Source organism: Amblyomma maculatum, chromosome 1 (assembly GCF_055883805.1).
Source record: "Amblyomma maculatum isolate TAMU_Amacu chromosome 1, ASM5588380v1, whole genome shotgun sequence".
Taxonomy (NCBI): domain Eukaryota; kingdom Metazoa; phylum Arthropoda; class Arachnida; order Ixodida; family Ixodidae; genus Amblyomma; species Amblyomma maculatum.
In genome coordinates this window covers 117,078,849-117,093,263 of record NC_139344.1, presented here as the reverse complement: position 1 = coordinate 117,093,263, position 14,415 = coordinate 117,078,849, and the positions used below count along the sequence as shown (strand labels likewise).

The window sequence follows — 14,415 nt, the reverse complement described above, 5'->3', positions numbered from 1 at the left end:
TCTTCTTTGTCATTTCTGTTCTATTTTCGTGCTAAATTTTTCACTTAATAGATCACCAACTAGCCCGGCAACATGCTCTCCTCAAAATGACAGTCCCTTGACAAATATCAGTTAGGCACTCTTTCTGGAGAATTCAAATGTGTTTTCCCGTCAACGCACTGCCGTCCATTTCGCCCAGCGTAAAGGCCGTTTCACATGATGCGATTCTCGCCGCAGCAGTGTGCGATTTCAGCCGCACACCGACAGAAGGGCCCGCCGCTTCCGTCGCAGAGCGGCTCCGACAGACTTCCAACATGTTGGTCGCACGCCGCTCCCGCCGCAGCGATCGTTGCGAACGTGACGGAGACAGTCAGGTACGAGACGGCCGCCAGCCTATGGAATTTAGCCTGATGTGACTGTTCTACGTAGTTGCGTACAAAACGAAAAAGTTAAAGATGTCTATTTTGCATAAAGTGTTTTATATTTTGATAACAAACATAAGTTAAATACTACATTTAACCTTACGCGTGTCCTACCTTTATTGTTGGTAAAATATGATGGTGCCGCCGCTCGTGCCGCACCGCCAGAAATCGCTGGTGCCGCAAGCATGTGAAAGGGCTGTTACGATTTGCGCCGCAACGACACTGCGACTAGACCGAAATTTTTCGTGCGCGTCGCATCATTTGAAACATCCTTAATACGTACGGCGCCGAGTGCAGCAGGCGGCGTATTTAGGTTGCTCTTGCTGCCCTGTCTACACGTGCCGCTCCCTGCTATTCCTTTAATGACACCGAAGGCCAGTATGTTTTGTTTTCTTTTTGTTTAATACTTCCAACAACGCATGGTGTCATGGCGCGCAGTCTAGAGTAGAGAGGTGCGTCGCTGCGGTCGCACGCGAGAGAGTTCATAACATGTCGCGCAGAAAAGCATCCGTGCGCAAGCGCCGATTCAATTCCTGCATTGACATAACACCGATTCCTGCAGTGCGAGGCGTTTTGACACCTACCACTTGCGCAGCCGCTGGCGTATCCGGAGGAAGCGGGCCTGTCGGCTGGTGGCGCCGACTACTCGCCCTATGTAATGCTCGAGGTGCATTACAACAACCCGTCGCTGCGATCTGACTGTGTGGACAGCTCCGGCATCACCATTTATTACACGGAAGAGCTTCGCCCTTACGACGTGGGCATCCTCGAGATCGGCCTCGAGTACACCGACAAGATGGCCATCCCTCCTCGGCAGCCCGGATTCCACCTGACTGGATATTGCATCTCCGAGTGTACGCGAGTGGTACGCACGATGCCGTCTGCTCAGATTTTATATTCGGATTTTATCTAACAGTAGCTGCTAGCAGCCCGAAAATTTATTTTATTTGACTCAGAGCTCCACGTCTTCTCGGCAGTGGGATGTTTGAGCTTCTTGCGGGCGCAGTGAGACTGATACTACCGTCCGTATATACCGCTTCGAATATTCAACATCAGTAAAGAGTTCTGACGACGGCAGGTGCGGGGGATGAGCGTGGAGAGTGGAATTAGGTTTAGCCAGTTTACGCTGCCTCAAGTTCCGCACAGTTCGTGCCTGGTGCACTTGATAGATAAGGACTATGAGTAAGCCAGCCTATAAATGAATGACAATAAGGAAATTGGATGGCTGACAATTTGTCGAGAGTAAACGTCGCCAGCCAAGTAAAAGGTCGGGGATGCTCTCAGTGCGTATTTTAGAAATGACACACGCTTTCTGATTTCGCGCGGAGGTGCGAAGCTGGCCCAACCTAGCGTAAATGGTTTCATGCTTCTGCCCCCGCCATATATCACTTGATATTTGGGAGACCGGCGATACTTCCAGCGCATCTGCCTGGAGACAAAGGAGCGTACAAACGTACTGCCATGGTCGGATCACCAATCTGTGTCTTAATTCCGAACTTTAACTGTGCGCAGAACTTTAATTCATTTTATTTTTAATTTCAGGTAGTTTTAATTAAATTTTGAAATTTTAATTAAATTTAATTTAATTCCACTACGCTGGAGCAATTACCAGCAAATTCCGCAAGGCGAATCCCGTCAGTAGCTTGCAACAACTTCAATCTCACTCGTGGGAAATTACAACTGAGCGCTAATTTGACAGTGAATCTGCGAACGAGCACCGACTACATCCGAGCGATGTATTTTATGATCCAGTGACTTCATGGGAAAACGAAGAGGCGTTCTCATAGAGAATATTGATTTTCAGCGAACGTGTTAGTGAGTGGACGCATATTTTGCCACATGCTTTCTACGCTTAAGCTCGAAGAAATGTTTTAAAAGAACCCCCCCCCCCCCCCCCCCCCAAAAAAAAAAAATGCTCACAGCAATGAGTTACGCATGAACCAGCTGCCAGTATTTGACCGATCCTTGCTTTGGTGGTTCCCGAGTCAGTGAAATGTCGTCGGCATTTAACTTAGTGTTTCTGTCGTGGGAATTACGAGGCTTTCGCATTCGCTTGGAAAACATTGCCTGCGACATAAAATCTGAAAGCTGGGCTGCAGCTTACTCTATGTGCGCTTTTGCGAAAGGAAACAAACGAGAGAAACAAGTGAGGTGAAATGAAGGCCTGCAGAGCAGCCATGGACAGTGTAAATTGAAATGTCCGAGCGACGTCCAGAAACTTCCAGTGGTGCGTGTTGACACGAGAGGTAAACCAATTACGAAGTAAGCATCAGCACGAGAATGCAAGCAAGCGCACTTGGATCGGCTTACACTGGGTATTGGGCGAGAGTAGAGGCTTGTCACTGTTGCGCCTTGTGTCATTCTCACGATCCCTCCCATCGCGCATTCTACCATCGGATGCCTTTTTTTTTTTATTGAATCTTAGTTTTATCGCACAATTCAGCAAATTCCCGCCAGCCTTATCACGATAGGATTGAGGTTAGATAGTCCATGACAGTCCGCGTATCCCCGTATACGTGAAGAGTATTCCGCTATCACCACTGCTTTTTATGTAGTAGTCTCGTTTCACCGCTTCATAAAATGCAAGAGGAAATAGTTGAGAGCAGCTAAATACTGGGTCTCTTGAATGGCTCTCTCAAACTGTCGCTTGATGAATTGAGATGTGTGCCAAAACCAAAAGAAAAAAAAAAAATAAATATAACCAGCATCTTGTTTCGAATACATTTTATTTGGGCAATGCTGGTTGTCATGTGTGCTACTTATATAACCATTTGAATATCGACAGGCAGATCCATGCCGCTGTGACTCCTGAGCAGCGGTGTTGCCGTTTCATCTTTTCTTCTTCGTCTTTTTCTCGTCCTTCTTGTTCGTCTTTTCCTCTCCATATGCGTCTGGTATGGTTGCAGCATGAGAGAAAGCTGAATGTGAAGGGGGACAGTGTACCAGTATTTCCGACCGGAAGTGTTCCGAACCCCGGACGACACCCTTTGTTAACACCCTTTCATAGTATTTGCATTGTGGACGGCTGCCCAATAACCGGCCGAAAGGTGGACAGTGCGCCTGAGTGCAAAAAGTCCGCCGTCGGTTTCGTCTGCGCATGATGGCCGTGCGGGTTCGCAGGCACTCCCCAAGTCGGGCATCACCCTGGTAGCGGCGCAACTGCACACCCACCTGACCGGTGAAAGGGTCTGGGTGCGCCACGTGAGAGGAGGTGCCGAGCTGCCCGAAATGGCTCGTGACAACCACTTCAGCACACACTTCCAGGAGATACGGATGCTCAAGCGGAGGCTGCAGCTCATGCCCGTACGTGCACCTGCGTGAACGCCTGGCTACTGTTGTAACGCTGCTGACGCACAATGACCCAAACTCGCGTGATATTTCCGTGATTCGAAATGGCCGCGTAACACTGTTTACGTTACAACACAACACGAACAGGTATTTTGCAACCCGAGGGGAGCGCTGCAATAAGGAAAAGTGTGTGCTCTTGTTCTTATATCGTTCGCGTTTATGTATACGCCTCTGCACAAGCTTTCGGCAAGCGCGCAAAAGATATACATGGCTTCATGTAAACCCGGCAGCCCGGACTGAAATAAACATCCGCATAGTTGCTCTGACGCACGCTGAACTTGCATGTTTTTGTTTGACTGTGCAACTGGTTATTCCAGCTCAAGTTTTTACCGTGTATAGGAAAATAAGATTCATGGTTACATGTATTACGGGCATGCCAACAGTGAATGTTAACAGTTTGTCGGAGAGGCAAAAAAGGGCGGCTGTTCAGTGTCATCTGTTAAATCTTTCCTTGTTGTATGATCGCTTCAAGAAATTCAATTGTTTCCCGCGAACAAAAAGCCGTAGGTCAGGAAATGAAACCGGGGTAACAATGAATACAATGCAGAAATTCGAAGAAAGTCGCTCTAGTTCGGATTCTTCTTAGCAGTACAGAGACTGGAGAGCCCAACAACGCCCAGAAGACAATTGCATTTGTAAATTCTGTTTTGTGTGTAGTTTGGATTGCTCATCATATGGCATATGCCTCTGCTGCTCAGTAAAAGCTCGCATGACAGTCGAGGGTTACGCATTTGGAAAAAAGACGATTCGAATGGAGCCCAAGATATTCCGTCGAGTAATTTACAGAGAATTATGTTGAACTAGGGGAGCTTTTCTAACACTAAAGCGAGATTGTATACAAAGCTGCAAAAGTGTTTGGGCTCGTAATTTTCATGAATGAAGTGTTATAGTTACTACTATTGCCAGCAATGTTCTACTGGCTTTCCAGAGAGCGAGCGAACGAGAAAGGGAATGGTTTTGTGAGGTTAAGTTGCACATAGGCAGCAGAATATTGGCCAGGATTACGGCCAGCCGAATTGTGCCGGACCTGTACTGTACTGAAGTCTTCATTACTCGCTGCACAGGGGGATGCCTTGGTGATAACATGCCGATACAACACCTTCGACCGACCAAACATCACACTGGTAAGTCTTCTGCTTCCGTGACCAGCCAGCGCTATGGTGAGGTGCTGTTTTTACCAAAGCAAACTTTCCGGTGCAGTAGTGAGCATGTGTACGTAGCGCAGAAACGTTGCCAAACCATATTGAGTTGCACACTGTCCTGCATTCTTTTTTTTTTTCTTTTTTTACCAATCGACAAGACTATTGAAATCACGCAGGTAGAACGCAAAGGTCAGTCCTTACTGCGTATTAAATGAAAACCAGTTAAGGTGACTCAATGGCGTTGGCGCTCGGCTTCTGAACCAAAGTCACGTCCGCAGCGGTCATATTTCGACAGAAGCGAAATCTAAAAACAATCCCATGTGCCGTCCGTGTCAGCGCACGTTAAAGAATCCCGCATAGCGTGAACGTTTCCGATACCCTGCTCTACATCGTCCTTGATAGCCAATGTGTCCATTCAGGATGTTAGACCTCACAATTTGTAATATTCTCTTGAAATAAAACCTACCCTATTTCGTAAACATTTACTTCTTTTAAACGGGATTTATGTCACGCACGAGTAAAACGACATTCACGCCGAGCTTATTTTTTAAAATATTGGAAGCGTGCCCTGCGGCGGTTTCAAGAAGTGAATACATCTTTTTTGTGAGTGACTTGATGTTTCTAGTGCGTCAGTCCCAAGCACAGTGATTGCATACCCCAGTGTCTTTCGGTCAGTGATCCCGCGATTCAATAGTGGTACGGGAGAGACCGTCCTCTTTGACCTCAATCTTTTCTCCGCCTCCGTCCATACAAAATTGGCAGCAAAACAATGTGTAGATCACAGCCGGAATCTGACCCGAGTACAGTTCCACGGGAGAAGTGAGAAGGTATTGCGATGATAGGAAATCTGTTCGCGCCTTCCATGTATGTTCGTTGAGGAAAGGCGGTTGTGCGAAAAAAGTGCTGCCTGTCTCGTTCGTCTACAGAAACTCTTGCAAGCATGATATGGTAGCTAATCTGCCGACACGTTTTTTTTTTCTTTTTTTTTTGGTAACGTATACTCCGGAATTGCAGGGTTAATTGGAGACAAGAGAGAGGTATTTGTCCCGCAGTTGGTAATATACCAACTGCGGGACAAATACCTCTCTCTTGTCTCCAATAGTTCGATTGATGACTCCGAAATTCGGAACACAGTACATTCTTCAGTTTTGGATACCTGCGAGGTCCCTGACACATAGCGATCTTCGCGCTCGCATGCTTGCGGTCTAGATTTATCGGTATTTGTACTCCAATAAATTAGACTTCTTGCACAAGCTTTTACTACGTGCTATAGTACGCGTACCTTTATTGAAATGATCTGAGCTCTTCGCCAAAGAAATTTCATGGGGAGAGTCTCAACTAAAACGAACTAAGATTTTAAATTTACCCAGCGCGCCTGTTCGAGTGAAATCGAGTTGGAGGTCACGTGGCTTAGTGGGTAATACGATCTAGCTCGTTCGGTGCTTCTTATGGCGTATATAACCCACAAATATCAGTAGTTCATCTTTTGAGGTGTTGCTTCCCATGGAAAGTCTTGGTTTTTGGTTATTACAGGATTCAACGTCCCAAAACGACATTGACTGTGAGGGGTTCAGAGCTGCGGACAATTTCGAACCCATGTGGTTATTTAGAACCACAGCACACGGGCACCGTACGTTTCGTCTCCATAGAAACGCGGTCGGCACAGCCGGAATTGAACCCGTGCCCCTCGGCAGAGTAGTCGAGCGCCCTAATCATTGCGCCACCACCGCGGCGCTAGCGGGAAGTTTCAGATAGAAACTAAGTAGATCAGAGCAGCCCGGAGCAGCCTGAGTTTCGGTAACAGGGGCTATTCAACAATGTGAGCTCGTTGCTCACTGCTGCTCGCGCTGGGGCGGCATTCTATACTCGGCGACGCAGGAGCTTTGAGCATACATAAAGAGGTTTCAGAGCTCCGGTCCCAAAAACCAGAACCCCGCACTGTGCACCCCTAAATCACCGGTGCAGTGCCTGCTCCGCATCGGCTCGTGCGTCCCCTTCATAGTACGAAGCAGTAAGGAGAAAGACGAGGAGACATTTTTGTTTTGCTTTTCGGAGGAAACAATAGCTCTGATAATAAAATTCCATGAAGATATTCTATCGATGCGTGCTATTCAATTCATTATATCTCGTAAAGTTACTGTGGTCACTTTGGCTTATTAGCCACGCCTTAATTCGTGAAACAAAGCGAAGTTCATCGACACAAGTGCTCAAATAACACTTCTCATCACCAGAGTGCGTGAGCACCATGGGTAGGACAATGTGTCTTATACTGTGTGTGTGTGTGGGGGGGGGGGGGGGGGGGGGCAAAACGCGTCAGCTGCGGTGTTCAGGTGGGAGAAAACAACCGAAGGCAAAGTGGAATGATGGGAAGTAGAAACGCTGCCGCCAGCTACCCACTGAAAAGGGAGGTAATAATGCCTGCACGATCGAGTGCATGATGGACTGAGATATTTATTAACGCCGCCGTAAGCACAAACCACCCAGAGAGAAATCCCTGAGTGAGATGCCGATAATATTCGCTATCAGATTTGCAATGTTTTCTACATTTACTTGAAACGCCTCAGTATTAAATTTACAGTCGAATACGCGACACACTAAGTGTATACTATCTGACCAACTAATGTTTTCCTTGAAACGTCGTACGCTTTTTAATCGCAACAATTTTGACTAATAATGTCCCAGAAAGCCTGGGAAAGGTTTTCTGGTGGCCAGGAAGGAAGCTTAAGTTTTCTACGAAAATCGCAAGAAAGCCGAATTTTTCACTAAATATTTGATTCAAATATACAAAACACATCACTGCACTTTTTTATTTTTATTTTTGCTGCCTTTTAGTAAAGAGCGTTTACAAATTACTCACAAAAATATCAAGCTTTAAATAAAGACATTTTGTGTAAAATTTTCAAACATCGTTTTGTGCTCGCCCATAAAACTCAAAGGGTAGACAAATGTCCATAAATTTTTCCTAAGCCAATTCTAGGAAATTACACTTGACAGAAAAATAAAGAGCCACAAATTTTCTTGAAGAAATCGAGGAACATTCGAGCGAAAAATTTGATGCGTTTGAGACCAAAAGAGCTAGAATGGAAACTTCAATGCTAACTGTCAGCGCAATCAACACAGACGCTTTTTTTAGTCTGTTTATTGTTGCCGTTGTTTTTGTTGAAGTGATCTGTGTACAGCTGACTGTCTCTTGTGTCGCATTTCGCAGGGTGGTTTCGGCATACGCGAAGAGATGTGCGTCTCATACATCCATTACTTTCCAAAGACAGACTTGGAAGTCTGCAAGAGCTCCATAGACAGCGGCTTTCTGCAGGCTTTCTTCAAGTACATGAACCTGTGCGTATATTCATATGTCGGCATTCATTTATCTTCCCACGCCCCCGAAGCGAGCGCTACTTTTTCATTCATACAAGGTTCCTGTTTAACAAAAAAAAAATGCCAATTTTTTCCCCTAGGTTTGACTTGTGTGCGTGGTACAAATTTATTTTAGTTTGTATTTTTTTTACTTCGGGATAGAGATGAGCACAGGTTTGGAGGATGAGGAAATTGATTGATTGATTGATTGATTGATTGATTGATTGATTGATTGATTGATTGATTGATTGATTGATTGATTGATTGATTGATTGATTGATTGATTGATTGATTGATTGATTGATTGCATCAATAATTATCAGGAGAATAAGAACTGAATGGCGTGTATTTTGCAAACATTCTCGCGTTCAATAACAGTTTACTGATACCCTTTAAACAAAGTAATACCAAAGCTCACCAGCGATGCATAAACTTGTGCGCTAACGAGAATGCTGAAAATGAACTCGAGAAGAGGACAACAAGGTCTGGAACGAAACATGACGGGAGTAAAAAGTTCAGAGACGAAAGAGACAAAAGAGACAAGTTCAGATAAAAGAAAATGTACCTGATTACATATTAGCCTAATCCTAGCAGAAGTGATCAAGACATGCAGTACGGAGGGCAGCTTCCTCGAGATAATTTGGAGTGGATACCATGGGAAAGAAAAACTCAACCGCGGTGGGTCCGCTGAGGAGACTTGGTTTCAAAATTTTAAAAACTTGTATGAATGTTATTTGTGGTAGTCCTCAATCCTCTCAATAAATAAACAGCCTAAAGATAATAGCCAAAAATTTATATTTAACGCGTCTTAGCTGCATTCAGATGCACACCACTGCTAGCAACACTTTCCCGAAAGAAGCAGCTTCCTAACTCAAAAACCGTATTTTTTAAAACATTGCGGGAGGACTTTGGTGAAGCATCCTGTATTTCACTGTCTCCTGTGAGCACGTTATCCAAGATCTTCCTCGCCTTTTCGCCCTTGTCGAAAGAACTTTGTAGACGCTATGGCCGAGTTTTATTTGTCTTCCAACCCAAGCTACGGCCCACTGTCACATCAGCTAAGGCGACAAAATTAACGACGCCACCGAGGTCGTGCCTCATTATCCACAGCCGCGAATAGACAGCGTTCCGACTGAAGAGAAATACAAAGCCTTTCCTACACTGATATTTTGCTACATGTCCGAGAATCCCTCTAAGCTACCACCTGGAAAGCTACCCTACTGCTAGCCGCAAATCCTGACTGCAGCCTTAATGCGTAAAAATCATGTTGTTTTTCTGAACACTACCTTACCAGAGGAGAGAGGTGCCAATTTCACTGCCCGTTCCTTGCAGCTACCATGATGCCCCCACGAGCGACCAAAAGGGCATCAGCGACAATTACAAGTCGATCCCATGGACGCGACATAACGTGCACCTGCTCGACCGCGTCTACCGACAGATGCCGCTGTCGATGCAATGCAATCAATCGTCGGGAGCCAGGTTTCCAGTAAGCCTACCGGTTTTCACTTCGTGGATTCCGTGAGCGGAATGTTTCAGGACGTAGTGCAGGTGTAACTGAACAGAAAGAAAGAAAAACTAACGTATTCATGCTCGGATTACGGTTCCGTCGTCGTTCGAGCCATGCATGTGAACTCGATATATTTTCCTTCCTAGCGCCTTTAAGACGTTTTTAACGAACTGTTCACGAGTCATGCATGCGCTCCACGCGTTCACTTTAGTCTTCTATGCTGAGCCCTTATTAACAGAAATGCTCATTACAGCCTGCACGATGTCAAAGAAATGCACTCCAAGAAAAAACGCTCCTGTTCCCAAGGCTGCCTAAGCTGCATGTCCAGCAGATATGTTCAGAGAATAATATTAAAAAAATGACGGAGTGTAGGACAGCGAGAGCGCCCTAATGGCCCGCCCGTATGAAGCTTATTTAAGTCCCCCACAACATGCATACATTTTCTTGTTTATTTTTATGAGCCGGTTTACGGAATAAAGTTTGTGGAGGAATAAAAGAATAATTACTGAGAATAACTTTTGACTTGATATACTGAAAACGTTACGGCAGCATGATGAGACTAAATTTAAATTCGCTTGAGAAGGCGTCCTGAAGTAAGCATGTTTCATTTGTTGCGTGTCAGTTTTCATGAGTGAGGAGGAAAGGTAAAAGTTGATACCATCAGATGCAACAGTAGTAATCCGGCGTCGCTGACAGCACGCGACGTTAAATATATGGTTTTGCCTCAAAATATAGTAGCTGCCACGAAGCGTGAATGAAAGAATGGTTTGCTGCCATTCGCTGCGCCTGTGGTCTCTCTGTAGTGTGCGCTTTCAGTGTTGTGATGCGTCCAAACTAAAAACAATGCTTGCGTCAAACGCTTCCGCAGGGCAGCTGGGAAGGCATGCCGGTTACCGAGATCATTTACCCGCTTTCGCCTCCGCCAAGGAACTGTCCAAACGGCGAAGGCCTGCCGCAGCCCGACTCGGAGGAGTAAGGCTGGCGCCTCGTGAAAGTTAACCATGCACCGACAAGAGGCAACAAGGTCGCTCGCTCTTCGAGCTGCCACAAGCTGAACTGTCGCTTCCCTTGCGGCGGCCCTCATCCTGCAACAAGTGCCTTCGCTGACGGCCCGGAGCGGAGATGAAGCCGCGATGCCAGAGAGGCTATGGCGAAGAGCACAGTTGCGCTGGCAACTATGACACGGCTGCAGTCGTGCGCACTCGCTCTTGCACCGCCCGAGTCGAGGGTGCTCCTCGAATGTGCGTCAGTGTTCTCTCCGGAAATTCCCATAAACACATTAGACAACGTCTTCTCCCGATTTTCTTCCTGGCCTTCGATTCAGTACACGAAGACAGAATCAAGCTCTCTATAGAACCCGCCGATGTGGCTCAGTGGCTTTGGTCTTTAGCTGCTGCGCCCAAGGTCGTGAGATCGAATCCCGAAGCCGCGGCAGTCGCAGTTCGATAGAGGTGCGATGTAGGAACGGCCGCATGCTTGCTGCAATATGCCAGCGCCTATCCTCCTATATCAACGCGCGCCAAAGAACTAGGTGGTCAAAATTAATCCGCAGCCCCCCAGGTGCCTCTCATAATTCCCCCGGTGACGCTTCCGATATTCAGCGCTTCAACAGCTGATAGAAATATTCAGTTCTCTTCTTATGCTACACTGAAAATACATGTGAGAATGCTGAAAGTTTAAGCAAGCTTCACGGTGTAACACCTTGCCGAATTTCTCCCTACTGAGATAAGTGCTCGTCCGTGCTTAGCGATGTTGGCAGTAGGTGAAATAGATGGTGCAGCAAGCAGGTTCTAGTAAGATGTCGTGCGAACATGCTGCTTATGCTTTCCGTTGTTTGTTTGTTTTAATATATAATCATAAATTCATGAAGGTAAAGTCACGGTCCGCACAAATTATGCACACAGTACACAAAGACTGCCAAGTCAAATTTCATATTATATTGAGGCACTTTTTCTCAGGCCTATTGCAATGGAAACTCATAGGTATGGCCCTCTGCCTGTCCTCCGTTAGTTTTCTTGTTATCCAAATAAGCATTATTAGAAAGTACATATTAATTACACCTATTTGCCAATTAAATTTGAACAATTACTTACTGACACATTCTCGCCGTACATTAAATTCACAGCTGCAGGGCGAACCATTAGGGTACTGTAAAATGCCGTCCTTTTCTTCACTTTGATTTCCTACAGGGTCCTCCCCTCTTCCCCTCCCCCCTTCGTTTACGCTCAAGGTACACAAGTTTTCCACTTCTTTTTGTTCGAATCTAGGGGGACGCAGTTGAGGTAAGTGCTTCATGTTCACATCATACATTGTCCCTTCTTAAACTTCACAGTGCTGGGAAGGTGATCGCACGTGATGCGCGCCCAATTCTAGATTTAGTTTCTCTTTTACCCACCCCCGTAACGGTCGCGCAATGTCTTTGCTCTTATTCAAAGGCCCAGCAAAAGTGTTCGATCAGAATAAATAAAATAATAATAAGAGAGACGATCAGAAGTCGTTTGTTCTGGCATTTAACGTCGTTATCACGCGTAGGCATCTTCCTATCACATCGAATGAAGCATTTATTGTTGGCCCACGCAGACATTCTTGCGTGTGTGCACCGCGTCTCGCACATCCAGAGTTGAGCAGTCGCCGAATCAGTCGGCGACTGCTCGGCGTGGACTGCTGCAGCTGAGGCTCTAAGGGAGCACTTCAGGTGAGGCTCAAAGGAAGTACCTTTGCAAGACAAACTGAACCACCTTTGCAGGCTGCGAGGTTCGAAACTAGGTTTGGGCCCACTGCGGAGGAGGGGCGCGCAGCGGGGTTTACGGAGCTTCTCCCAAACGCACACCCCTAGAAAAGCCGAGCGCCAGGCCGGGGGACGCTTGTACCCATTTTTATCGGTGGGTGTCCGGCGGTGGGTTTCGAACTAACCACCTCCCGCAGCCGAGACGGGCGCTCTAACCACTAGGCCACGGCTGCGGTTAGAGCGGAAGTGGCGGCGATCGTGCTGGCCATTACGTACGGAGACGCGACCAATCGAGAGCTTCACGAATCACCGACTCACAAGCGGCGTGTCGGCTCCTTCTTGCAGGCAGAATACCTACAAAATTAGCTCGCTTCACAACTAACCCATTGGCTACAAACTCATTGCTCAAACATAAGATCACTTGGGTTCCGGGGCACTCTGGATTGGAAGGTAATGAGGTCGCGGATAGGCTAGCTCGAGGTCACACAAACCGAGCGGCTACCAATCCCGATCTCACAACCAGCATTCCTGTCCCAGCGACTTACGGCGCGCGACTTAAGTACCTACGAGAACAACGTAGGACTTATCCCCCTCCACACAAGGGACTAAATGCACAAGAAACGCGGGAATGGAGACAGCTCCAAACCAACACTTATCCCAACCTACATCAATACAACATAATGTTCCCAGAACACTACACAGACATATGCCATTGGTGCAACGACCAGCCCACCACCTACCACGTCACATGGGGGTGCACAGGCCCCAAACCTCCACACATAAACATGCACCATTCGGAGGCGCAGTGGGAGGCCACTCTGCAATACTCTGATCTAGAGACCCAGCGTAGGCTGGTAACTCAGGCAAGAGCGGCAGCCCAGGCCACTGGGGTCTTGAAATGAAGACTCCACTCACTGCCCCCCCCCCCTTTTTTTTTTCTTTTTCTTTTCATTTTCTTTTTGAAATAAAGTTTTCTCTCTCTCTCTCGCCGAATCAGCTGCGATCATGACCCGGTTTCCCCAGGAAATAAAGCTGGAAGCGGGAGCGTAATAAAAAAAAAAAAAAAAACAAAAAAAAACAAATGGTCGGCACGATTTAAGCTCGTGCTTTCAAAAAATAAGGGATGAGGGGGTGTCTCCCCCTTAGGGGTTGGCGTGTAGGGAAATGACTGGCTGCAATGCTGTGGGCTACATGTGCGCGGTGCGACTTGTGCGTTTTTTGGCCCGCTGCGTTAGTCCGCGTTGTTTGCAAACAATGAAGCCGGCGCTCCGACCATGACACGTAATGTGCGTTGCTCCAACTCTACACGCGGACAGTGGTTAAAACAACAAGGGCAAACACGGTAAATTTGACTGCACACAAAACAGAAAAAAAAAGAACAAAAAAATGGTAACAATTACCTCACGGAAAAAAAAAAAAGAACTGCGTAATGTAGCAGTTACGCTCGGTGCCTGCGGTAAAAGAAGACAGTGACCCCGAAGCGCAAGGCTCGCTTGCTGATAGAACGCTTGGCCTGAACTGTCTAGGACGTTGCAGATAACGCAGTGCCGAAACAGTCGTATAACCCCTTCTTACAACTAAAACTTTTCCCTCTCCTCATTGTTTTTTTTTTCTCTCAAATAGAAATGCCGTGACAGTATAGATTAATAGGGTTTTGCTGATAACATTGTATACAAGGCCAGTTTCTATACGGGTATTGGGGAGAGTGAATAATAAGAGCGATGTTAATTATGGGCGAGATGTGTTGTTATATTCAGGGCGCTCAGAGATACCAAGCCGCTGAGAGGCTTCTTACAGCGTAGCTTCAGGCGTGTGAACAGCACCGACAGATCGAGCGGCCAACTTCGTGGCGCAGCGTAGCGCCGGCGCATGACGTTAGCGGAGCAGCTACGGTTAGTGCACTAGATTAATAATTGTACAGATCGCATATTACCT

At 46.7% G+C, this 14,415-nt stretch overlaps 1 protein-coding gene across 1 annotated transcript in view; it reads left to right on the top strand.

The window, feature by feature from the left end:
* The window catches only part of LOC146203684 (dopamine beta-hydroxylase-like), a 38,512-nt gene extending 27,477 nt beyond the window's left edge, over positions 1-11,035 (top strand). Inside the window, exons 6-11 of the mRNA XM_084603196.1 lie at positions 997-1,266; positions 3,522-3,704; positions 4,814-4,873; positions 8,100-8,227; positions 9,578-9,731; positions 10,621-11,035. Of these exons, the coding sequence (XP_084459322.1) occupies positions 997-1,266; positions 3,522-3,704; positions 4,814-4,873; positions 8,100-8,227; positions 9,578-9,731; positions 10,621-10,728 (903 nt within the window). The 3' untranslated portion in view covers positions 10,729-11,035. The remainder of the gene's footprint in view (positions 1-996; positions 1,267-3,521; positions 3,705-4,813; positions 4,874-8,099; positions 8,228-9,577; positions 9,732-10,620) is intronic.
* Positions 11,036-14,415: the final 3,380 nt, after the last annotated feature.